The sequence below is a fragment of the Hippopotamus amphibius genome, chromosome 1 (assembly GCF_030028045.1).
Source record: "Hippopotamus amphibius kiboko isolate mHipAmp2 chromosome 1, mHipAmp2.hap2, whole genome shotgun sequence".
Classification (NCBI taxonomy): Eukaryota; Metazoa; Chordata; class Mammalia; order Artiodactyla; family Hippopotamidae; genus Hippopotamus; species Hippopotamus amphibius.
In genome coordinates this window covers 96,416,866-96,440,459 of record NC_080186.1, presented here as the reverse complement: position 1 = coordinate 96,440,459, position 23,594 = coordinate 96,416,866, and the positions used below count along the sequence as shown (strand labels likewise).

The window sequence follows — 23,594 nt, the reverse complement described above, 5'->3', positions numbered from 1 at the left end:
CCACCACAATGAGGAGCCTGCGCACTGCAACGGAGTAGCCTCCTTGCCGCAACTAGAGAAAGCCCGTGTGCAGCAACAAAGACCCAACACAGCCAATAAAAAAATAAATAAATAAATTTATTAAAAAAAATTGTTACAACACTCAAGTAAATACAGGTTCCCCCCACTTTAAAAAACAAACAAAAAAACCCAAGGGAACAAATAAGATGACAAAGCTGGTTCAAAAAACATTTAAGAAACTGAGATTTAAAGGAAAAGCACACCAACATAATTTTTTTTTTTAAGTTAGAAACAAATCTGCTAAATATCCTACAGGGTAATAAAACAGGGATTATCTCTCCTACTGGACAGAAATCATTTGACTCTCTACTAGCAAAAATCTACAAGTTAACATGTATTTCACAGTCTGAGCGCTTTATTAATAATAGCAAATGACAAAGGCAAACAATGAACTTGCCTTCTAGAGCAGTGCTATTTGATAGTATGTATTGTGAGTCAGGTGTGTAATTTAAGTTTTTCTAATAGCCACACTAAAAATTAAAAGCAAATAGGTGACACTAGTTTTTTTTTTTTTAAGCTTTTTTTTAATATAAATTTGTTTATTTATTTTTGGCTGCGTTGGGCCTTTGTTTTTGTGTGCAGGCTTTCTCTAGTTGTAGCGAGTGGGGGCTACTCTTCATTACGGTGCGTGGGCTTCTCATTGCAGTGGCTTCTCTTGTTGCATAGCACGGGCTCTAGATGCGTGGGCTTCAGTAGTTGCGGCACATGGGCTCAATAGTTGTGGTGCACGGGCTTCGTTGCTCTGCAGCATGTGGTATCTTCCTGGGGCAGGGCTCGAATCCATGTCCCATGCGTTGGCAGGCAGATTCTTAACCATAGTGCCACCAGAGAAATGTCCTGGTGATACTAATTTTAAGAATATATTTTATTTAATCCAATATGTCCAAGAAATTGTCAGTTTGACGTGTGGCACTAGCCACATTTCAAGGGCTCAAAAGACATGTGCTGATAGCACAGTTCTAGAGAATTAAATACTCTTCCTGTAGGTCTGTTATACAAACCTTCAGTATGATACTGAAGGAATATACAATCATCCTCTTGGCCTTGTGTAAATTTCGGATACTTTTTCCTAATGTACCTACCTAGGTCCCTGTGACCTAAGTTGGCGGGGTACGGGAAAGGTGAGTCCAAACAATGGCCCTTAAAAAGCAGCCATGTAACCATCCCGTGCAACAAATGGTCTTGGACAGGTGTATGGGGGCCGTGAGTGCCCAAACTTTCACTGGCGGGATGGGAGTGATCAGAAAAGACTTCTCAAAGGATAGTGGGTTTCACTTCAAGCGAAGGGAAGGGTGTAACCAAAAGCAGGACAGAGCACAGGTCAAAGAACACTCCTGCTCAGGCGTGTAGACAGGGAGGGCAGGGACTGAGCTTCAAAGTTAGGCTGGGACCAGATGGTTAAGGGTCTTGGGCAACTCACCTCTCTCCAACAGGGAGCCACAGGATTTTCAGAATAGGAGGGCCGTGACCAGACTCCTCTTTTAGGAAGGCACCTTAGGGAGCTGTTGGCCCTGCGGCTGGCAGAATCTTCTTCAATTCCCTACCCTCTCATTGCCCCAGTTGTGAATAGGGAAGAAGTCATGATTGGTAGCTAAAAATATTTCCTAGGCATCAAGTTCCAGATATGATGCCAAATCTGGAGTGAAGAAAGCAAGGCTGCAAGATGACTTTTATGGATTGGTGATTTAGTGGCTGATACCCTGGCAGCTTTTGGGGCCAAGTTAGTACAAGGTAAGAGAAATCTCAGCTTGGAATTAACTCAGCCACTGGCCACACGAGGCAAGAGAGGGCCCAGGCTTTGCTGTTTTGATTCCCATCATCATGGATGGAGATAAGAGCCGGCTTTGATTTCTCTTGCCCTTTATATCTGAGAAGCTCAGAGTACTTGATGGGCATGTCCTAAGATGCTGTCTCTCACTCCTGCAAGAGGCAGGTCAAACAAAGGGCAGGGAAAGCTGGAACAGGCGCAGCTAGTACGAGGAACCAAGAACACCCGAGTTTTCTGAAACTTCCTCTTTGGTCCCCCACCTCATCAATGTCAGAGAAGGGGGATCTGACTTCCTTGACTTCTAGTTCTATCTGAAATGCACAGAATAGTCTACTGTAGGCTGAGAGCCTATAGCCCACAGGAAGAGGAGAGGCAGGGTGGGGAAGGAGAGATTTGGGGATGGTTCAAGTCATCTCTCTTGGTGGTGTGTACAGGGGCTAAGGGGTCTTAAATCAGCTTTTTTATAGCTGGTGTGTTTCCAAGTGACCATTCGGAGAAGGCAGACAACTCTAGGGTCCTGTTTCTACTGGGCGTTATAGAATTACCATGTGCAGGACTAACCACCCAATTGAAACAGGAAAATTCTAATCTAATCTCCTTGGAGATAAGAATTCCCCTGGCTTTTTGCCATGCATTGATCACCAGCTGGGGCTTCGTGTGAATGTCTTCTGATGAAAACTGAAGGCCAGAGCAACAGAGAGAACTGAATTGGAACTTGGGAAATGGACACAGCCCCCAGCCTCATGTTTAGAAATGAGCTGGACAAAGTGTCAAATATTCGGTTAAAGCCAAAATCCAGTCTGATAACCAGCTGTGTTGCAAATATCAGATATGGGTTCGGTTGCCTCTCTGCCACATGGGGACCTTCTGCCTACTCAGGCCTTCCTCTCCCATCCTCCACCAGATCTAACCCTCAGCTCCAGCCCCTCGTGGGCTGTGATCTCCTGTGTTCTCTCTCTCCCCAGTTTAGGTCTCCTCAAAGGTCCTATAGTGGAGTCTACCTATTAAACTTGGAAAGAGCTTGAAGAATTCATCCAGGAAAGAAGGGAGAGAGGAAGCAAGGAAATTAAGCTTTATGAAACGTTAGCGACTAAGCTAAGTCGTAGAGTCACGGGATCTCATTTGAGCCTTGTGAGACCCTGCTAAGGTGGGCAGTGTTATCCCGAAGTTTACAAATGGAGAACTGCCGCTCAGCCAAGTTAAGCAAGTTGCCAAAGATTGCACAGCCAGCGGTGGACGCCAGGCTGGAGCTCTGGCCCCCTAATTCCTGTCCCAGTAGAGCTGATCTGAACTCTAGAGAAAATGGCAATGGAGCCAAAGCCCCAAAGTGAGGACTACCTTGGGACAGGCTAAAAAGCCTTGCCAGGGGCCGGCTGGCTCCAGCTATCTTCACAGCCTGTGCTGTCACAACCCCACCTGTTAGACTAACAGTTCTTCGTATTGTCGGGGGGTGGGGTGGGAGGTGGGTGCAAATTCCTCTGAGAATCTGGTGTAAGCTCTGGATCCTGTCTCTAGAAAATGGACCCTCACACACATACAATTTTCAGGGGGGGGGTTCATGGGCCCCAAAAGTCAGCAATTCTCTCAGGAGTCCCCATGGGGGCCTAGGTGGGGAAAGAGAGAAAGGGTTTGGCAGAGCAGAAGGCTGAAACAGGGTGCTATGCGGGGGAGGGGAAGGAGCAAAGAGGCGGTGTGGCGGGTGGTCAGGGAAGGAGGCAGAGCCTCCGTGCCCTGGAAGCCCCCCCGGGGTGAATTGTGCTGGCATCCACTGAGCCCATCAAAGGGCACAGGGGTGCTCTGGGAGCGCCGAGGGAGGCAGGGCCCCCCAGGCCAGTCCTGACCCATCCCGGAACTGGGTTTTGTTCTAATAAGGGAAGTGGGATTCTATGACACAGCTATCAGATTCCAAAATCTCTATTTGGAAAGTGGATTCGGATCCCTTCCCCCTGAAGCCAGCAGCGTCCCCAGTTAGAATAGAAACCCAGAGTGGTCTTGGTCTCAAAGTAACCAAACCTTCCACCTGCCAAGGATTGGGTGGCGTCAGGCTAACGCAGCCACCAAGCCAGCCTGTTAAAAATAATGATTACGTAAAGAAAGCATCCTCAGAAAAGAACCCGACTAATCCGGGCTGGGCGAGAATAAATGCCTCCTGTTCTGACCTCCCTCTGAGGTGAAATGATCTATTTCTTCCTTGAATTGCTCCCCCAGTTCTGCACATTCACATGCTTGCTCAGCAGACACCCAAACAGAGCGTTTGGGGTTTGCCCAGCTGTTCTGTTTCCAGCCTGTTTAGTTCAGGTCAGGTCCTGCCACCGGGCTTGGTCCCGCCTTCTCCCCCTCGTCCCCGCCCCTCCTCTTCCCCTTCCCGCTTTTTCTCTCACTCCTCCTTTCTCCCTCTTCCTCCCCCTCCTCCTCCGCTCTGAGATCCCGCTCTGCCTCCTCTCCACCACGCTTCCTCTCATCGTACCACCTCCTGGGCTCTCAGTCCCAGGGGCCCACAGGTGTGTGTGGAACAGCCTCGGCGGCAGCTCCTGATGCGTGGGGCTTGGGGGAGAGATGAGGAAGGGAAGGGAGCAGAGGCACCGCCAGCACAGGGGGAGTCTCGAGAGCAGGCTTCCCTCTGATTTCTTACTGCTTTGGGGAACCAGCACGCAGCTATCCCTGTGTCCCCAAGAGGGAAGTGGCCATGCCAGTGAGTCATCTCACCCACCTCCCCAGGGCCTGCGTCGAACAGGACACAGCCTCCATCCCGTCATCCCACAGGGAGTGTCCTCAGCAAGACATTTCGAGTTGGAAAAGGGTCTCTGGTGTCTTCTGTTGTGGAAGTCAGCCCTGCCACCCTCACTGCCCTGACCGTTGCCCTACATATAAATGGGGAGGGGCCCTCACTGAGTACCACTCACCTGCCTGAGTCTGGCCAGCTGTTTCACATACGCATCCTCCAATGATTCCTCCCGGTAAAGTTTGCAGGAGGTGTAAGATTATCCCCATTTCCTGGATGAGAGACCATGCTCAGAGAGGTGAAGTCATTTGCCCACCGTTGCCCAGCTCATCAGTGGCAAAGCCAGTGGCAGCCAGAATCAGCATTCTGAATGTGGGTAGTAAATCGATGGCAGTGGTAGTCCTGGTGCTGAGAGGCCAGCTCCTACCTGGGACTGTGTGTGGCCATAGAGCCAGTGGTCAGGAGCATGGGGCCAGGGCCAGGCTGAATGGGTTCAGGTCAAAATCAGGCTGTGAAATCAACTATCTGTGGGGCTTCCCTGCCTCGATTTCTTCATCCATAAATGGGAGTGATTAAAAGAGCCCTTGTTCTGAGGACTAATCCACATATAGGGCTTAGCTCAGTGCGTGGCCCGCGTAAACACTCAGTGTTAGCTATTACTCTTTCCAGAGGCATGGACTCTGATTCTGGAGGAATACCTCAGCCCCTGAGAGGAGGTTGGAGGAATGAAACCTTTCACTTCAGGTAGGGAATCCAGAGACGCCATCCACCCACTTTCTCATTTAATCTTCAGAATTCCCTTGGATGAGGGCAGGGGAGGTGTGATTCCCACAACACAGGTGTGAGCTTGAAGCCCAGCAATATCATGGGACTGGATCAGGCCCTTACGGAGACAAGCCCTTCTGGCCTCTCTCTATGGCCTCTTATGCAGCAGGAATTGTGCTCAGGAGTGCACACCTGAGCAAGCAGACTGGCACTCAGAGAATTGGGGAGGACACGAGCCTCATAAAAGAACACCCTGATGAAGGCTGAGAAGGAGAAAGATGAAGCAGAAGCCAGCACACGAGCCCCTGGCCCTTCCAAGCAGACTCTACTGCCAATCTTAGCCATTAATATCCGGAAGGAAAAGCCCAGCTGGTCACAGCCAGGGAAGCCGAAGGGAGTGTGGGACAGTGGCTGGGAGCACTGGTGGTGGGGGTGGGGTGGGGCGCGGAGGCAGCGGGGAGACTTGGCTGGCACACAGTGGTGGGGGGTAAAGGGAGGGGCCGAACCTTCCAGGGAATTGTTCTGGGCAAATTCTGAAACCGGAACATGGGCTAGGATGACAGGTGTGAAGGACAGGAGTCAGCAGTGAGCAGCTAATTCATCCGCTTTCTACCCCTCCCTCCCTCCTTTCCTTCCTTCCTTCCTTCATCATTGACCTCCGAGCACTGAGCAGGGGCTGGAGATAAAAGTGTTACAAAGGTAAAGCATCCATAACTGAGTGAACAAGCAACAAGCTACACAAAGTACCGTAATGCAGGGGCAAACAAGGTGCAGTGAGAGCACGCAGAAAGAATCCTAGAAGGGTTCTCAGAGGAGGTGACAGCTGTGTGACCTTGAGGGATGAATAAGAGGGTGCCAGGAAGAGGACTCAATACTGGGATGCGGAAGGGGGCAAAAAAAGAGAGAGAGGACCTGCTGTCTAGAGGCAACTCCTATTGCGTATCACTTTCGAGCTCTCTTTGGTGTTCCATTTTCTTTTTTGTTAAGCAGACCCAAGGCAGAAGTCCTTGTAGAGCCCTGGCCTCTAATTTGACTCACACAAGGAAGCACCTGCTTTCCTTCTCTTCTGAACAAAAAAATCATCCACCTTGCTAGGATCTCCTATAACAGAGAATAAAGCTCTCATTCCATAAATTGACATGAGGTCTAGTAATCCCATATCCTGAGAAATAAAGCATACATGGGCTCTAATTTATACTAGAGTGTGGATGACCAACACAAGATACTTTCCTATGCATAGATTAGAACATGAAGAGAGGGTGAAGAGAGCAGAAGGACTCTGGAAGTATTTGTGTTTTGGGGGGCATTAAAGGGAGGGCGGTTGTGAGAGCCACTGACAAGGGAAGAGAAGAACCCAGGAAGAGAGTCGGGGAGTTCAATTGTCACAGTCCAGCACCCTGAGGCCCAGAGGGAGAGTGTTACCCTCTAGAGCCTTCTTACCTGCCCCCTACTCCCCACTAGGGAGTGGTCATCAGCTTCAGCTGGGGTCCTGAGAGGAAGTAGGTCCCTAACTGACCTGCTAGGAGTACAGTGTAGTCCCCTCAGGGGAGGAGGCCATCCCGAGGCACGAGGCTGGATGCAGGTGGGGCATTGGGAAGGAGGCTGGTCCTGTCCTGTTCCTTGGTCCTATGGCCACCTGGTGCACTGAGAGGAGGGCACAGCCTGGCCCCCAGGCTGAGCAGCCAGCAGCCTAGGAAGGGTTAAAGATCCCAGGCAGCTTCTACACGGTGCTGATGGTGGTGGTGGCACAACTCTGCTCTCCATAGCACCTTGGGAACCGCCACCCCTGGGAGGGCCACCATGGCAACAGCTAGTGCGGGAACAGGTCCTCTGGGTCTCCCCGCCTCCTGGGCTCGCCCAGGTCCTCCCGAGGGGCAGCTGGCCCAGCCTGGGCCGTGATGGGGAGGTGGGCCACCTCCCCTCTGAGCCCCTCTGGGGCCGAGGGCTGAAGGCATGGAGGAAAGTCTTTTTGTTTGTTCCCCTTTGTTTGCTCTGAACTTTTGATCACTGATGGTGCGTTGGAAGTAACTGTCCTTGGCCTGGGGCCTAAAGATGAGGACTTGGGGGGAGCGTGAAGGGGGACTCTCTGGGGACATTAGGAATGGAGTCATGCCACAGGTTGAGACTGTGTCCCTCCAGAGGTCCCCTCAGGGGTGGTCACCCACAGTGGCCCCAGGATCTGCCCCACCCAGAGGCCTGAGCAGGATTTGGAGGCTCAGAGCTCAGGAAGGAGCCCACAGAAGAAGGGGGCACTGGCCTGAGGGCCAAGCTGGGCCAGCAACTCCTGCCTCCAGGTTTTCCTTCCCTCCTTCCCATGCCCCAACCTCACTTCCCGCAGCCATCTCTCTTCTCTCTTCATCCCTTCCTCCCTCCCTCTTCCTTCCCTTGCCTTCTCTTCTTCCTCACTCTTCTTCCTTTTCCATCTCTTTCTTTACTCACTTAAACATTTCCCTGAGCACCTACTATGCAGGGAGCACCCAAGCCCTGAAGGGGCCCCCGGGATGGATCAGCTCCCTGGGGTAGCTCACAGTCCGGGCAGCGGAAATCTGCAAGCATCCAAAACACCACGTAAAAATGGTTAAGTTCTGAAAGGAAGAGCTATGGGAACTCTCCTCTCAGTTCCCCTCTTCCAGCTCTCCTCATTATTCTCACAGTTTCTCAGGCAGGAAGTGTATCAGGTAAAGAGAAGAGCTTTCACGTTATTCCCCAAGGACTCCCAGGAATGCCCTAAAACTGAGGTGCAAAAGCCAGCCTGAGACAGCTTGGGAGGGATACGGGAGGACAGAGTTCAGCACTTACTCATGCCAGGCCCACCTCTGCCCCTTCGTTCATTCATAAAACATTTATTTCACACGGTGCTAGGCCCCAGGTACTTACAGGAAAGCAGGCAATAGACACACACAGCTAGGAGGAAGAAAGTACCATGAAGCAAATGAACAGCTGCAGTGACCGGAAAAAACCACAGAGGTGGGGGGTGGGGGGTGAGGGGGTGCAGGTCACCGAGCAAGTGACCCTTAAAGTTGGACCCAAAGAGTGAGAACTCAGCCAAGCGAAGGGGTCAAGTGAGGTGGCTCACAGTGGCCCAGGTGAGGGAACAGCACGTGTAAACCACTAAAGGTGGAAGAGGCTGGCACGGGTGAGAAAGTTTTCCGGGGGCGGAGAGAGGGGCAGGAATGATCTGCTGAGGCAGGCGGAGGCCTGATGAGCTGCAGGGCTTTGAGGGCCAGCCTTCCTTTGAAGAACTTTGGATTTTATTCGAAATGCAGTGGGAATCCAGCCACTGTGGGTTTTGGGCAGGGGTCGCACGATCTGGTTTCCGTTTAAGACGCCCTCTCTGGCTGCTGGGTGGAGGCTGGGTGGTGGACGGGCAGTGGGACCCAGGGAGACCAGGAAAGAGGAGATGGAGCCCACCTTCAGAGTTGGAGGGCAGAGAGCAGGAGGTGGAGAACATGAAACACCTTTCAGAGCTTGGAATGATAGGACTCACTAATGGCTTGGAGTGGGGGGGGGGGGGGGGTGTATATTATTAGATATTTTGATCTACTGGTCTTCTGGCCTACCTCCCCCATTAGAATGTAAGCTCCATAAGGGCAGGGATTCCACTGCTCTTCTTCACTATTGGTTCCCCAGGACACAGTACAGGCATCTCATACAGATTTAACGCACGGTGAGTGAGTGAGTTGAATTAAGGAATGAGAGGGCGGGATTAACGATGACACCTCTGGCTCAGCCTTGGGGAGAGGAGCCACGCCCTCTCTCCACACCAGGTATTGCTGATTGAGGAAGCAGAGGCCCTAACCCAGCAACAAGCAGAGCCCTGCAGTTCCAGGAGACTCTTACAGAGGAGCCCTAGAAACAGGCAAATATGGCAGGCGGGGACCCCACAGAGCTGTGGGGAAAGGAGAGGCTTCCGGCACCAACAGCAGAAGGTCTCTCTGACTTGGAGCCACAGCCGTCCTCCTGGCTTCCTCTCAGCCCGTGGTGCTCTAGTCAAGTCCAACTGAGGTCTCCCGGGAGACAGCAAGTCCCAGAGTCCCTGGCAGCCCTTTGCTGGCCTCTGGAGCAACGCTGGCTGTTGGTACATGGGTGTGCTTACCACAGCCCCAGGTGACGGAGCCTGCTCGTGTGCCACCTGTTGTGTGGGTACCCGGGTGGGCACACACAAGGGCCTGGAACTGGGAGATGAAGGCAGGTGCTCACTGTGGTGATGCTGTCGGGGCCCTGGGAGGCTATATGGGTGGGCACAGCGTACACATTGTCAACCCAAGCCCAGGGTATCCACCGAGTCACTTGGGACAGGATGCACCACAAATGCCAATCTCTGCCCCAGCCTGTGCCCATAATTGGCTGGGGAGAGGCAGACAGGGAGTTTAGCAGGGCATTCCACCCTAGAGTGAAGGACTTCGAGGAATGTCATGCTGGGAAAGGAGCTTATCTGAGTCCTGTTCAGAAGACCTGGGTTCTGGACCTACCTCCACCCCTAATAGCTGTGTGGCCCGTGGTAAGTCAGGCTTCCACCTTCCAGGCTGAACAGGAATTCCTCCCACCAACCCCCAGCACACAATCATCCAGAGTCTCTTCCAACCTCCAGGGCGGGAACTTCACCTCTCACAGGACAGCCCATTTCTTCAGGAGTTTTGTTATTAGGAAGCCTCTCTTTTCCAAAGGCCTGGAAAGACCCAACACCAGAGGTTACCAGCATGACCTCCAGGGAGGACAGTGGGATACAGGGAGGGTGATGGGGACTTCCCTGATGACTTGGTTTGGGATGCTTTCAGTACCGTGTGTTAGATTTGTAATGGTAAGGAAAACAACAAAAGAGTCAGATTTTTCTTGATTTGAAGCCAATCTGCCTTCCTAACATTTCCACCTACTGGTTCTAGGTCTGCTCTCTGGGATCAAAGAATAATCTAAACGCACTTCCCCTCTGATGCCCTTCAAATACCTGAACTTGATCGTCATCAAGTTTCCACCAAGTCTTCTCCAGGCTGAGCTCCTCGTGTAACTTGGTTTCCAGATGGTTCCTCATCCCAGTACCCCCTTCTGAGTGTCAGAAAATAAAACTTAGTGGGTTGCCAAAGGAAGGAACCAATCACTCCCTGAGTTGGGCATTACCTCAAGCTAATTAATTAAAGAGTCCTGAGAAGACATCCTTCTCCCTTTTCTGTGTGCGTGTGGGGGCATGATCAAATCACTTATTTCCTCAAGCCCTGCTTTTCTTACCAATAAAAGGGGAAAACAATACCTTTGCTATGAGAATCAATAGAGATTAAGGAAATGAAAAACATTAAAAAGCACAAATCTATACGCTAGGTGTGATGACCTAGAAGCCTCATTCCATTTAGACAGCAGCTAAGTGTAGGGCTCAAAGAGCCAGATGGCTTGGGTTCAGATCCCAACTCTACCACTTATTGGCTGTGTGACCTTGCAGAAATGACCTGACATTGCTGTGCTGCAGTTTTCTCCTCTGAAACAAGGACGATGATAACATCAAGCTCAGAATGGGTGTTTAGGAGAATTAGGTGTATTGCCTAGAAGGTGAGCTGTTTGGTATTATCACCCTGACTCTTACTCCTTCACAGGGACATAAGGGGTTCACCAAAATGAGGCGAATTCATGGCACCTATTTGAAAAGTGTGGCCATCAAATCAAACCGGTCATCTGTCATTGGGGTGAGTTGCTCCCCCACCCAAATATTTGTAAACAATGTTTTGTGCTAGGCAGTACACTAAGGGTGTCACAGGCCTCGCCTCACTGAATTCTCTCAACAGCTTCATGAGGTAGATACCATTATCGCTCCCGTTTTACAGACGAGGAAATAGAGGTTCGCACAGGTTAATTAACTTGCCCCAAATCACATCATCAAGAAGTGAAGGAGCCATGAGTCTGTCTGACCCCCAGAGTCAGTCTCCATCACCACAGAATCCTGTTCTTTTAACCAGAGCCCTTGTTTGGGTTCCACTCCAGCTTCCAGAGGGACCAGAGGGAGCCAGAGCCTTTGCTTCCTTAACAGCATTGCCTGCTGTTTCTGTGAGGTGGGGAAGAGGGGCGGTCCCCTGCTTCTCTCACTGAACTCTCCTCTCCTTCACACTGCCCCTCCCCCTGCAGGGGTCTGAGGGTGACCCCAAGGACCCCAATTGCATCTCCTTGGGTCCCCTCAGGCCCCCCTCGGGCTGCTTGCTGGGGCTCTCAGCCCCTGGCCATGAAATGGTTCCACATTGATCGACAAACAAACAAACAAACAAACAACCCCCGTCCCTCGGGAGAAAAATCCCAAACACCATTTTGGACGTGGGCCCTGATGCGTCATATCATCATGGACCCGCAGTGCATCCCATCCCATTATCTCCCGGCCAAGCTTCTCCGAGGCAAGCCTGGCTGCAGATGGCTTTCTCCTGTCCCGGGGGGGGGGGGGTGTGGGGTGTGTGGGGGGGGGTGCTGGCTTCAGCCCCTACTTGCCCTCCACTGCCTGAGGAGAGATTTTATCTTTAATTGACAGCTGGCTGCCTGCCATCGCCTTGCCTCTGCCAGCCCAGGCTCCAAGGCCGATTTTCTCTTTGCTTCAGGAACAGGCTTCCCCTGGCTTCTCCCCTCCCCTCGGCCCTGCCGTCCTCGCCCCCTGCTCCCCGGTGTGCTCTTGTCCTTTCCCGGCGTGGCTGGACAAGGCAATCTCAGAAATCTGGGGAGAAAAGCTGAGAGCAACAGGAAACAGGTGAGAAGGGAGCTAACGCTGTGCCTCTCGCGTGTGCCACATGGGGACAGGTGACACCGGGCCTTTACTCACTGGCTCTGAGACGGGGCCGTTCTCCCCATCCTATAGGCAGGGAAACGGAGGTTCAGCAAATTGCCCCAAGTTCCCCAGCTGGGAAGTGGCAGATCAAGACGCTGACTGAGGCGCCTCTACGTTTACACCTGGGATAAAAGGTAAAGCCAACACGCACGCGCCCGGGCCCGGCTACACAGTCTGCGGAGCCCAGGGCACCATGGAGACACAGGGCTCTTCTTCAGTAATTATCAGTAACTTCAAGACGGCAACAGCTGAGCACGAAGTCAGGGTGGGCCCTTCTGAGTGACTGTACAGGGGGCACGGCGGCCCTGAAGCCAAGCCCTGCTCACGCCCCTGTGTGAGTTTGGGAGGAAAGACAGCGAGGGATGACGTCCGCGCATCACTCACCACCGTGCCCCTACTCCTGTCTGGGCCCAGGACCTGTTCACTCCCCAGTCCTAAGCAGTCCCAGCCGTGCCCCCAGCCCCTTGTCGGCCTCAGATCATCAGCCATCCGGTCATCACAATGACTCCGGCATCCCCAGGGCCTTGGCCCACATAGACCTGGTGCAATTTCAGGGAAGAGAGGAGGCCCCCTACAAAGCAAGCGGGAATACAGTGGAACCCCTTGAAGGAACAACCGTCTTCTCCCGTGTTATGGCAGGGGGGTGGGGTGGCGGCAGTGGAGGTCACTGCCCACGAGCCTGGGGGCCCAGGTTAGCCCCCTTGGTGCGATCTTGGCCAGATCACTTTTCACCTCTGAGCATTCCTGTCTGGCTCTAAATGCAGGGGTTGGGCTGCACTGGTGATTCCTGGTGGGGGTGGGGTTAGGAGTGTGTTGCATGTCTCGGGTGTTGTGCGGGGAGCCTGGGGAGGTCCCCACAGATACAGAAACGAGAGGCAGAGGCAGTCACTCACACAGCGGGCGCAGCAGGACGCTCCAGATGTCTTTATTGGGGCTTGAGCACAGCGTGACCGTCAAAGGCGTGCGGACAGGGCGGCAGGGCCCAGCCTAGGCATGCCTCAGACACAAGGGGACAGCTTTAGAAAAGGACAACCAACACCAGGGAGGGGCAGGGTGGGCTGGGAGTGAGGAGGGAGGGCCGAGGCAGGGGCAGAGGCCAAGGTCGAAGGGGGCACCTGGCCTCGGCTATTGCACGCATCCTCTGGCCACCGGCCAGGAAATACAGTATTGCAACTGGTCTCCGCTCACCCGCGGCTTCCCCTTCTCGGACTCCTGAGCCAGACGGGCAGACAGACCCCTTCCCTGCCCGTCCGCCCAGCAGCATCTTCGGAAACAAACAGACAAAGGGGACAGAACAAAAAACCAGAAATAAAAAAAGACAAAACACCCCCTCAGGCAAGGACACAGAGAAGGCGGAGAAAGGAGTGGAAGAAGCTGCAGAGGAGCCCCGGGAAGTCCCCCAACAACTGTGGCGTGGGGTGGGAGGTAGAGCCCCAATCTGGGGTGGGGTGGGGCTCGTGGAGCAGCGACCCTGGGGGCAATCTGGCCTTCGACAGGCCTCTAGCCCATAGGGGAAATGCTCCCAAGAGGGAGAGTCTAGCCTGGGACCACCCAGCTGGACTGGCAGTTCCCAGGTGCATTTTCCTGGGATGTTCCACATACACATTCAGCAGAAACAAGAAATCAGTGAAGGGGAAGGGAATGGGGGTGGGGGGGGGCGAGGGCTTGGGGAGACATAGCCTGACGAAGAAGACAGACCACCAAGAGCACGTGCACTACACACAATAGTATAGTACGTATGAATATAGATACTATATGTGCATATATATCTCTTCAATGTACAACAAACAAGAACATCAGACCCGATGGCTCTGGGCCCCGAGGGTCACATAGGAGGTTTTCCATCAGTCCTGTGCAATCAAGGATATATGAGTCTTTCCCAGCGAAAGATTCTTGCCTGGCTTCCAGAGTTGCCCTAAGCCTCTGGCTTTCTGTCTGTCTGCCTGTCTCTCACGTTGGTGCCGCTTTAAGAGAGGGTGAGGACTTCAGCCTGGGCATAGTTGGACGAGAGGGCGTCTTGGCAGGTCTCTGTGTTTAAAGAGCACAGGTGTGAGACACTGGGACGCACGCTTTCGGCTCAACATTGCCTTTTCGGGGTGGGGGGGGTAAGGAGTTCAGCAAAAGAAAGGGAGAAACAAAGAATGAGACGTTAGAAGGAGGGCAGCTGCTGACCCACAGGCAGTGGGCTGAGGAGTAGGCCAGGAGTGGAGCTGGAAGGCGTGGGGCCCAGAGCTAAGAGGCCAGGAAGAGCAGGGATAGGGAGCAAAGGGGGTTTGCCCATCATCACCCTTCTGCCAACCCAGCACTGGGCCACGGTGACCCACGGGTGATGGTATAGCTTATCTCCATGCCGGTCAGGTGATGAGCTCCAGGAACCAGAAGCCCTCAGGCCCTCAAAGCTGCAGTGCAGTGAGGAGAGGGACCACAGCTCTGCAGCCCGGCACGGAGGCCGTGGGGGAGGTTCCTGGTGGGGCTGCTGCCTGCCCAGCCTGTGCTCCCCCTGACATAGTTCCATCTGCCATCACCACCTGGGGCTAGCCCATTGTCCCAGGGGGCTGGCAAGGAAGGCTCCTGAGTGTGCTGCCATGCCACGCCCAGTCCCCTTCCTCCATCTGGCAGGAACAGAGTCCCAGCAGCTGGAGGGTGAATGCTGAAGAGGAAGGTCAGGGAGGACGAATGTGCCCATCTCAGGAAAGAAGGCAGGAAACCCAACCTCTCAGTGAGCCCTTCTTAGCATCTCCTCCTCGGCCTGGGATGGCAGTGGCCTGGGCCTTCTCTTCCCCTACCTTCCCAGCTGGGGCACAGAGAGGGCAGGCAGGAGACTGCTGTGGGAGCAGGGACTTTGGAAGGCGATACTCTGTGGCCAGGGCAGAGGAGGCCCTCCTCTCCCAGGAAGCTCTGTTCAGGGGCAGCAGGATCTGCTCTGCAGCCTCCCCTCTGACTCCCACGCAAGCCGGGCTCTGGGCTGAACAGGTACCTTCCCCTCTGGCTCCAGCTCACAGGCACCCTTCTCAGAAGCCCGGGGGGCTGAGAAGTGGCCTCCAGGGTTGTCAGCAGCCCTGGTACAAACGGGATGGGTAACAACTCCTACCCAGGCTGCTTCCCTGCTCTGCGGGGAGGGGCTGGGCCCCAGCTGCCAGGGGAAGGGTGTTAGAAGCCCAAGTAATGGGTACAGGTCCAAGTCCAGATCCAAGGTAAAGCAAACTGCACTCTCAGATTTTGGGTAGAAGGGAGAGCCATCTCCTGAGGAGGGAGGTCCAAGGCCCGGGCCCATGCAGGCAGCCACCTCCCAAGGCAGGGCCTGGTGTAGAGCAGGGCTCTGTAAACTCGAGGACTCACTTTGCCCTTTCGCAGGGCCCTGAGAGGGAGCTGAGACAGGCAGCCTACTCAGCTCTCCTGTTAGCCCAATCCTGTGTCAACCTTACAGAAGCCAGAGAGCCAGGAGGGGGTGTGTGGGAGCCCACCTCCCGAGGCACTAGGGGCCCCAGCCTGGCACTCCTGCACCATGTCGCCCAGAGACATCTGTGCCCACCGTGGGGGTGCCGTGAACATGCCCGTTCCTGTGGGAGGGAAGCGAGGGAAGGAGGCGGTGGGTGCCGTGGAAACTTGGGCTTCTGACAACTTGAGGGCTGCCACAGAAATAGCCGCCTCAGTTCCCTGAACCAGAGAGGCAAGTGAGAGGAGAAAATAACTATGGTGCCCATGCCACACCAGACACCTAGTTCATCGGGTCCATGTCAGAGCCAGGACCCCAGCACCAGGGAGCCCTGTGGGGGCAGGACCGAACCCGTCCTCCCGGAAGAGAAGCTGGGCTCTCAGACTGGGCTGAGAGTAGAAGGTGCCCTGTTCTCCATCCTGCTCCACAGGGCTTCCCTGTCTGTGTCCCCTTCTGAGAGGCAGTGGCAGGGATGCCCTTGTGTCTTCTCAGCTCTTCTTCTTGTCACTCTGAGAGCAAGCAGGAGGCAGGCCCCCCAGACCACAGCAGGGCTGGGGCAGCCCAGGACCCACCAGACTTTTCCGGAAGGGACATTTCTGTGTCTGCCCAAGGCTGAAGAAGGCACTGAAATCGGGATGCTCCTGGAACAGGCTCTTCATCACCCACCCCCACGCAAGACCCATGAAATGGTCTGACCTTTCTGCCCAGTTCACCTTTTGGGGTGGCCTCCAGAGTCCCCAGCCTCCTGCCGAGTCCCCAAATGCTGTCTGGCGGTACCTATCTCTGCCCACTCTGGAAGGAGCAGACATGGACCTTACTTAGTCATTCCCTCGACAAAGTTGCATAATCTGACTCTAAAAATTGCCAGGCACACGGCTCTGCTGTCAGGTCTAATTCCCATCAGGTGAAACAGGAAATGTCTTGGCTGAGGTATTCCAAGTTCCTGGGCTGAGGAGGACCCGGAGAGCCTGGCTGGTGCGCAGGGGAGGGGCCGCGTGCGGCTCGGCCCTGCAGGAGCGGGTGGGGGCAGGATGGCTTCTGTCCCTACACTTCCCCTCAGCTGCCCCTGCCCAGGGTGCACCCCTGCTCACTCAGTGACTCACAAACCTGTTGTGCTCCCGGGCTCGTTAGGTAAATGAATACACTTAATTATAGAAATTAGATGAGTCTCCGGTTCTGGCAGCGATACAGAGCACAGAGGCTGGGTGGGAGCGGCAGGTGACTCAGAGGCAGGGCTGGGAGCTGGAGGGAGCAGGAGACGAAGAACTGTCGGGGAAGCAGAAGAAGCCGCGTGGCGAGCGATGCGGCAGCTCGGGGTGCAGATGGGATGCTGGGCTCCCTGCTGGGTGCCCCCCCCCCAGAGGAGAACATCCCCGCGCCTAGGCAGCCAATCCTAGTGCTCTGACTCTAGGAATCCCCACCTGCACCCCACGGCAGGGCTGGAGAACATCGGGTGGCACTGCTCCCCTGAGGAGTCAAGCCCCCACACGCCAGCAGAGGTGCCCCAGGGGACAGCCTTATTCCTGGCTGGTCTGGGTGGGGGATGGACAGACAGACAGACAGAGATGTTCACTTGCAGGCTGATATGGTTCCTGGTTGAAGGCCCCGAGGAATGGAAATGCATTTTGCTGTGATTTAGGTGGGACCCTAAGGGGAAGGCAGGGCCCAGAGACACAGTCCTGGGGGGTGACGGCACCTTCAGCTCAGGACGGAGTGCGTGGAGCAGAAGGCCTGGAATTAATCTCCCCTTGCTCTCAGGTTCCAGAGCTGACCATTCTGGGGAGCTGGGTGCTGTGGAGGAGAAGCTCAGGGGCCCGGATTCTCCTGCATCCTGCCAAGCTCCTGAAGGCCCTAGGAGGGACCAGGGCTGGAGGCCTGTGAGCGTGCCTGTTTGTGTGCATGCGCCCAGGGGCGGGGAGCACCGAGGGTGCAGCTATGGGGCTGAGTGTCCAGGGGGTGGGCTGGGGACCGGGTGGAAGGGATGGGAGAGCAGGAGCTTTCTCGGAGGGTAAGGTGAGCTGTATCGCGATGCCAGTGGAGATAGCCCCAGACTGGTTCCAGCCGCTCCTGCTATGTTGTTTAGACTCCGGGACTTTTCACAGCCTTGGTGAAGAAAAGGCACATGGGTCAGAGGGGCGCAGCTCCTTGTCTGAGATGCTCCATGGGATCCACATTCCGGGGATTTTGCAGGGCAGGCAGCCCCAGGGCGGGGTGGAGGGGTCTGGTCCACCTGGGAAAGGCTCCCTGCCTTCCTCTGGTCTGGATGGCCCTCTGGACCCCACACTCAGCTGACCTTTGCCCTATCGTTGTCCCCAGGTGTTTCCCTCTAATTGCACAAAGGCCCCCTCAGTTTCCTCCTTTCTCAACCCTAAGGAGCCCTAATTAGTACCCACCACTTTCCTCCCAGGGAGTTCACATTCTGTCACATGGGCACCCACAGGGTCACACGGGGGGGTCTGTGCTGGTGGCTGGAGGAGGCCTGGGCCCACTCACTCTTGGGCCTGAATGTAGCCCAAGTGCAGAGAAGCGCGGCACGGTCTGGCACGGGGAAAGTTGCCGAGTGTGCGCTGGGAGTTCGGCAATGCTAATTGCCACACTTGCTTAGCAGGGCCTGTTTCCCAGCAACCCACCTGTTCCCTCTCGAAGGTCACTCTAATTGGCTGAGCTACATGCTTGTTGCCAAGAAGCAGTGTGGAGGCATCTTGAAAATAGAGCAGCCGGGCCCCACAAGCACCCAGACAGATACGACGGTGGGACACAGGCTCCCCAGCCCTCCACTGCACACACACAGGCTCTTCCTCGGGTGGGACCTGCTCCCCAGGACCTCAGGGTCCCTCCTCTGACTTGCACCCTCACAGCCTCCTCCACACCGCTGCGTCCACTGAGCCCCTCACCATGCTGGATGAAAGCAGGGGTGCTCAGGACTCAGTTCTTTTTGCTCAAGTCCTACGTGAGGGGTGGGGTTCCCCTCCACCCCCCATTCTACACCATCCACTTTGCACGCTCCAGCCAGAACAAGGCTCTGGGTCTGAACGAGGACACAGTGGAAGCCACAGCATGTTTGGGGTGGGGGACAAGAGGGATAGGCACACCAGAGCCCAAGGACTGGGCTACACAGAGGCCAGTGACCAGAAGAACACAGAAGAGCACCGTCCATCTGCAGCCCTCTGGCTGGGCCTCTGGGCCATCTCCAGGTTCCAGATGGCTGCTCCTGCTCCTGCCACCCAGTAGGACACATGCCCAGCAAAGCTGGACACATATCTCTCAGGGCTTGGTTAGGGTCAGGGTGCCCTGGGGATCCCTTGGGGACAGTGGGGCTGAGCAAGCCAAGGAAAGGGCCCGGGAAGGTGTCCCTGGAGGCTGCCTGGGCTGGGCAGGCTGAGAGACATCCTTGGAGGGACAGAGACATCACAGGCTATTCCTACAGCAGCCACTGCCCCTGCCTCACTCAGCCTGCCTTTGGTCTGGGGTTTGGGGATGGCGGGAGGGGGTGGGGGTTAAAAGAGGCTGGTTAAGAAGTGGCCAGCAAACCCAGGGAAGAGCTTTTGGTGGGGAGAGTTGGGGTGTGTCCTGAAACTAGGCAGGCTGTTTAGAGAGGTTAGGTCCCAGGGACAGGGCAAGAAAAACAAAAAAGTGATAAAAGGCTGGGCAGAAGAAACACTTGGTCTTGAGAGCCCTGGTTCTCAGCCACCACTGGCTCTCAACCATCCCTAATCATTTCAGTCCCTTTTTTTTCAGGCCGGGAATCCCTAGCTGCACTGCCCAGCTTCTGCCTGGGGCCTGCTGATGGAATTTCAGCCTTTCTCTGAACTCTCCAAATCCTTCAGAGGGGACCCACTCTCCCTGCCCACCCCCACCCCCTGGTCACCTTCTGGCTCTACGCAGAGTGAACAGTGCCATCTCAGGGGCTTGCAGAGCTGGGCTCTGCAGGACCCCCAGTGCAGGATGGGGGCTCAGGCTCTCTCAAGACTCACACCAGCACCCCATTCTTACCCTAACTCCTGAGCGGTGCTGGCATCTCCCAGGACTACTTACTTGGGGAAGTCTGAGCTGTTTTTAAGGGAGGCCTAGGAGGAGGCTGGCAATGACCCTGTGAAGCCAGGCCTGGAGGTCACAGCAGGAACAGAGGAAGAGAGGCAATAAGACGAAGGGGGTGGCAGGAGCCCTGGTCTGGGGTCCCCTCACCCTTTAGCACTTGTCTTCCTTGTGGGCATCCAGTGGGGCTGTGTGTACCTTCTGGGGATGCCGCAGGCCTTTCTAATCCAAGGACTAGAATATTAGGGGCCCCATCCTAAAAGCAAGGGTGCATCCAAGGCAGAGGAGATGGTGGCCATGGCCTCAGAGGAGGAGGGGACCTCAAGCTTCGTGGGGGACACGGGGGAGGCTCAGCTCCACGGGGGCTCCCTCCCTGCCCGGCCTGGGGAGCCATACCTTTCCGGACACTACCATCAGCACAGGCATAGTCCCCAGCGCTGAGCAGGAAGCAGGCAGCTGCCTTCTTGTTTCTGTCTCGGGTGCCAGAGCGTCGCAGGGCCCGGCGCTCCTCGGGGGTGGGGGCAGAGGCCAGGGGCTGGGTGAGGCCGGCTCCCTCCTCATCTGACACCACTGCATTGGCATCGCCGTTCTGCTTGGAGTCTAAAGGGGCACACAGAAAGGAGGCTGGATGAAGGCTTCCAGACCTAAAGCAGCATTTTCCCAACCCGAGAGGAGAGTATTGCCAGAGCCAGGGAGTGGGCCTGGTCCTGGGGCACAGGGGACAGGATGCTGGCTTCCCTCCCAGCCTTGGCCTAGAGTCTTGCCTAGGAGATGGGGCCATAGATACCCTAAAAGCAGGGACTCCCAAGTTGGCCCTGGGAGATCAGCCCAAGGCAGGCAGCAGAATCGGCTTCTTCCTTGGGTCTGGCTCAGGCTGACACTTGGATGAGTTTGCATTCTGTAGGAGAATGCCTGGCTGGTTGGGATGAGCAGTAGCACTGCCAGGGTTAAACTGTTGGCACGGCTTCCGCAGCTGTCTTCCTGGACCACCTGAAGGCACTTATTTTTGTTTACCAGGCATCCAAGCCAGAGTCGATGCCTGAAGGATTTAGAGCCCTCTGCTCTCAGGGGTTCCCTGTGTCTGGGGAGGACCCCGAGGGGAAGAGGCTCCAATTCATTTCCTACTGCTGTGAGCTCTCAGTCCCAACCCTGCTCTGCCAGGCATGCGGCAGCACAGGTGAAGCTGAGTCCTTGGATCTGGAGAAAGGGGGCTGCTTGGTCTGAAGGCAGCGGCCAGGAATGGGACGGAGCAGTCCGGGTCAAGCTAAGGAATGGCTCACGGTGCCACAGGTATTGCAGAGCCAGCCTAGAGACGTGTACATTTCAATATCAAGTTACCGTCTGAGCCCTAAATGGACCTCAGGGTAGAGCTGAAGTCCCCTGGCATACTGGCTGGGAGATTTATGTTCAGGGATCGGGGAAGAGGGTACCTTTTTGGTGGGGGAGAAGAGGGGAGCCTAATGGGTGCTGTTCCATCAAGGTCTTTGAAAGACCCGGGCCCTTGGATGACCCCAGGGAGTGAGTGGCTCCAGCACGTAGGGAAGGCACCCACCAACAGGCCACAGGTGAATGTCCCAAGTTAGGCACCTTCCCACGGGGACGAGTCCCACTTTGCCCCCAAAGCCGAGCCAGCAGAGTAACTGCTATATTAGTCTCCTGGCCCACCTCCAGCTCCCCAGTGGCCTGGCATCCAATGGCCCCCCATGCTAGGAATCCCATACCTCCCTCAGGACCTCATCCCATACCTAACAGCTGGGTTCCCACTCTCCAACCTAACTGCACGCTGCTGTGGGTAAAGCCAATTTCCTTTTACCTCTTGACTCAGGTAGAAGCAAGCCTTCCTGAGGTGGCCTTTCCCACCCTTGAAGAGCATGATTCAGACCCTCAGGGCCCTCCCGTTCCAGGACGCAGCTACCAGTTTCTTCCACCTTCCCTTTCCCCTCACCCAACACTGTCTGGGCTGCTCCCTCTTGGTTCCCTTCCGTCCCATGTTAAACCCTGAGCCCAGGACTCAATCTAGCTTGTGCCAAACAGAAGGCAGCCTCCCACTGCCATTACGTTATCACATTTATTAGGCCAAGAGACACCAGACTCGAACGTTTGGAAAGAAATGATTCATGTGTTGATGGTCCTCAGAAGAACAGCTGCTCTACTTGCCAGCTCATAACTACAGCGCCTGATATTTGTAAAGTGGTTTTAACTTCTCAAAGCACTTTCACATCCGTCATTCATTTGGGTCTCGTCAATGTCTTGGGGGTAAGATATTGATAGCATTCTCGTTTTACAGGTGAGGCGTCTATGCCTAGAGAGGGTGAGTGACCGGCCTGAGGGCACACAGCACACTGGCCAAGATGGGATTAGAAACCCAGGCTTCCAATTTACAGGCCCATGCACTGTCCACAGCAGTCTAAGTTGAGCGGGATACTCACTCCGCAGAGCCTGATGTTCAGGAAGCTATCAGATAATAGAGATTCAGCCTCGATCCTGTGCCCTCATAAAGGCACGCCTTATACTTAGGGAAGCCCAGAGCAGTACAAGCACAATCCCAAATGCCAAGGGCTGAGTTTCACCTGGGAACTCCCCTGGCCACTGGGGGAGAGGGGGCTTTCTTTCCCAAACCCCAATCTCACCTGCCCGTTTCCTCTCAACCACACCCTCTTCTGGGGCAGGGGGGCTGGCATCGCTGTAGGTGCTGTCCCTGGGCGAGGTCTCCTGCGACTTGCAGTAAATGGGCGACTCCAGCTGAGGCGGCCGAGGTACGTGCTTCTTCCGCTTCTTGGGCAGCTTCTGCTTGGCCATGGCCAGAGAGTAGTACATGCCGAAGTTGTTGACAATGACAGGCACGGGCATGGCAATGGTGAGCACGCCGGCCAGGGCACACAGCGCCCCCACCAGCATGCCTGACCACGTCTTGGGGTACATGTCCCCGTAGCCCAGCGTCGTCATGGTGACCACGGCCCACCAGAAGCCGATGGGGATGTTCTTGAAGTCGGTGTGATCATTGCCCCGCGGGTCGGAGGGCCTGGCGCCGATGCGCTCCGCGTAGTAGATCATGGTGGCGAAGATGAGCACGCCCAGGGCCAGGAAGATGATGAGCAGCAGGAACTCGTTGGTGCTGGCGCGCAGGGTGTGGCCCAGCACGCGCAGCCCCACGAAGTGGCGGGTAAGCTTGAAGATGCGCAGGATGCGCACGAAGCGCACGACGCGCAGGAAGCCGAGCACGTCGCGGGCCGCCTTGGACGACAGGCCGCTCAGTCCCACCTCCAGGTAGAAGGGCAGGATGGCCACGAAGTCGATGATGTTGAGCAGGTTCTTAACGAAGTCCAGTGTGTCGGGGCAGCACACGATGCGCACCAGGAACTCCAGCGTGAACCACAGCACGCACACGCCCTCGATGTAGGTCAGGATGGGCTCTGTCTCCACCTCCCGCCGGAAGCGCACGCTGGTGGTGTTCCCCACTCGGTGGATCTCCGTCACGTTGCGGTCGATGTTGAAGGCCTCGTGGGTCTCCAGGCAGAAGGTGGTGATGGACACCAGGATGAAGAAGAGAGACGCAAAGGCCACCACCTGTGGGCGGGAGGGGGAGGGGAGGGGTGCGGAGCGAAGGCAGCTGTCAGGCGCAGATGCGCGGAGTGGGGACAGGGCCCTGCCTGTGGAGGGAGGGGCCGCGCGTCACCAGGCAGTCTGTTAGGTAGTGAGAGGTGGGATTAAGGTACACAGTCAAGGGCTGGAATTCCCTCCCCAGAGGGTTTTTATCCCTCGGCTTGTGTGCTTTAAGGCAACGTGTCCCAATCCTTGCCATGGTTCACAGAAGTTAGAGGCTGCCCTGGGCTGGAAGGAACTGATCAGAGAACTACAGCTGCGGGGCCCCGCCTAGCTCTGCCCACCTCTAACCCAGTCGTGCTTTGAGGCTTCTAACTGTAATGTCTGTGTAAATCATCCAGGAACCTTATTAAAATGCCCTTCTGATTCAGGAGGTCTGGGGCAGGGCGTGTGATTCTGCATTTCTAACAAGCTC

At 55.3% G+C, this 23,594-nt stretch overlaps 1 protein-coding gene across 11 annotated transcripts in view; it reads right to left on the bottom strand.

Annotated features, from left to right (window-relative positions):
* The window catches only part of KCNC4 (potassium voltage-gated channel subfamily C member 4), a 63,876-nt gene that overhangs the window by 27,809 nt on the left and 12,473 nt on the right, over nt 1–23,594 (bottom strand). Inside the window, exons 2-6 of one of the 11 annotated variants that reach the window (XM_057729341.1) lie at nt 22,207–23,143; nt 19,973–20,176; nt 10,261–10,358; nt 4,732–4,822; nt 35–906 (exon numbers count right to left, since the gene is read on the bottom strand). In XM_057729341.1, coding sequence (XP_057585324.1) covers nt 698–906; nt 4,732–4,822; nt 10,261–10,358; nt 19,973–20,176; nt 22,207–23,143 — 1,539 coding nt within the window. In that variant the 3' untranslated portion in view covers nt 35–697. The other 10 variants (XM_057729414.1, XM_057729481.1, XM_057730017.1 and 7 more) reach the window with 10 other exon arrangements.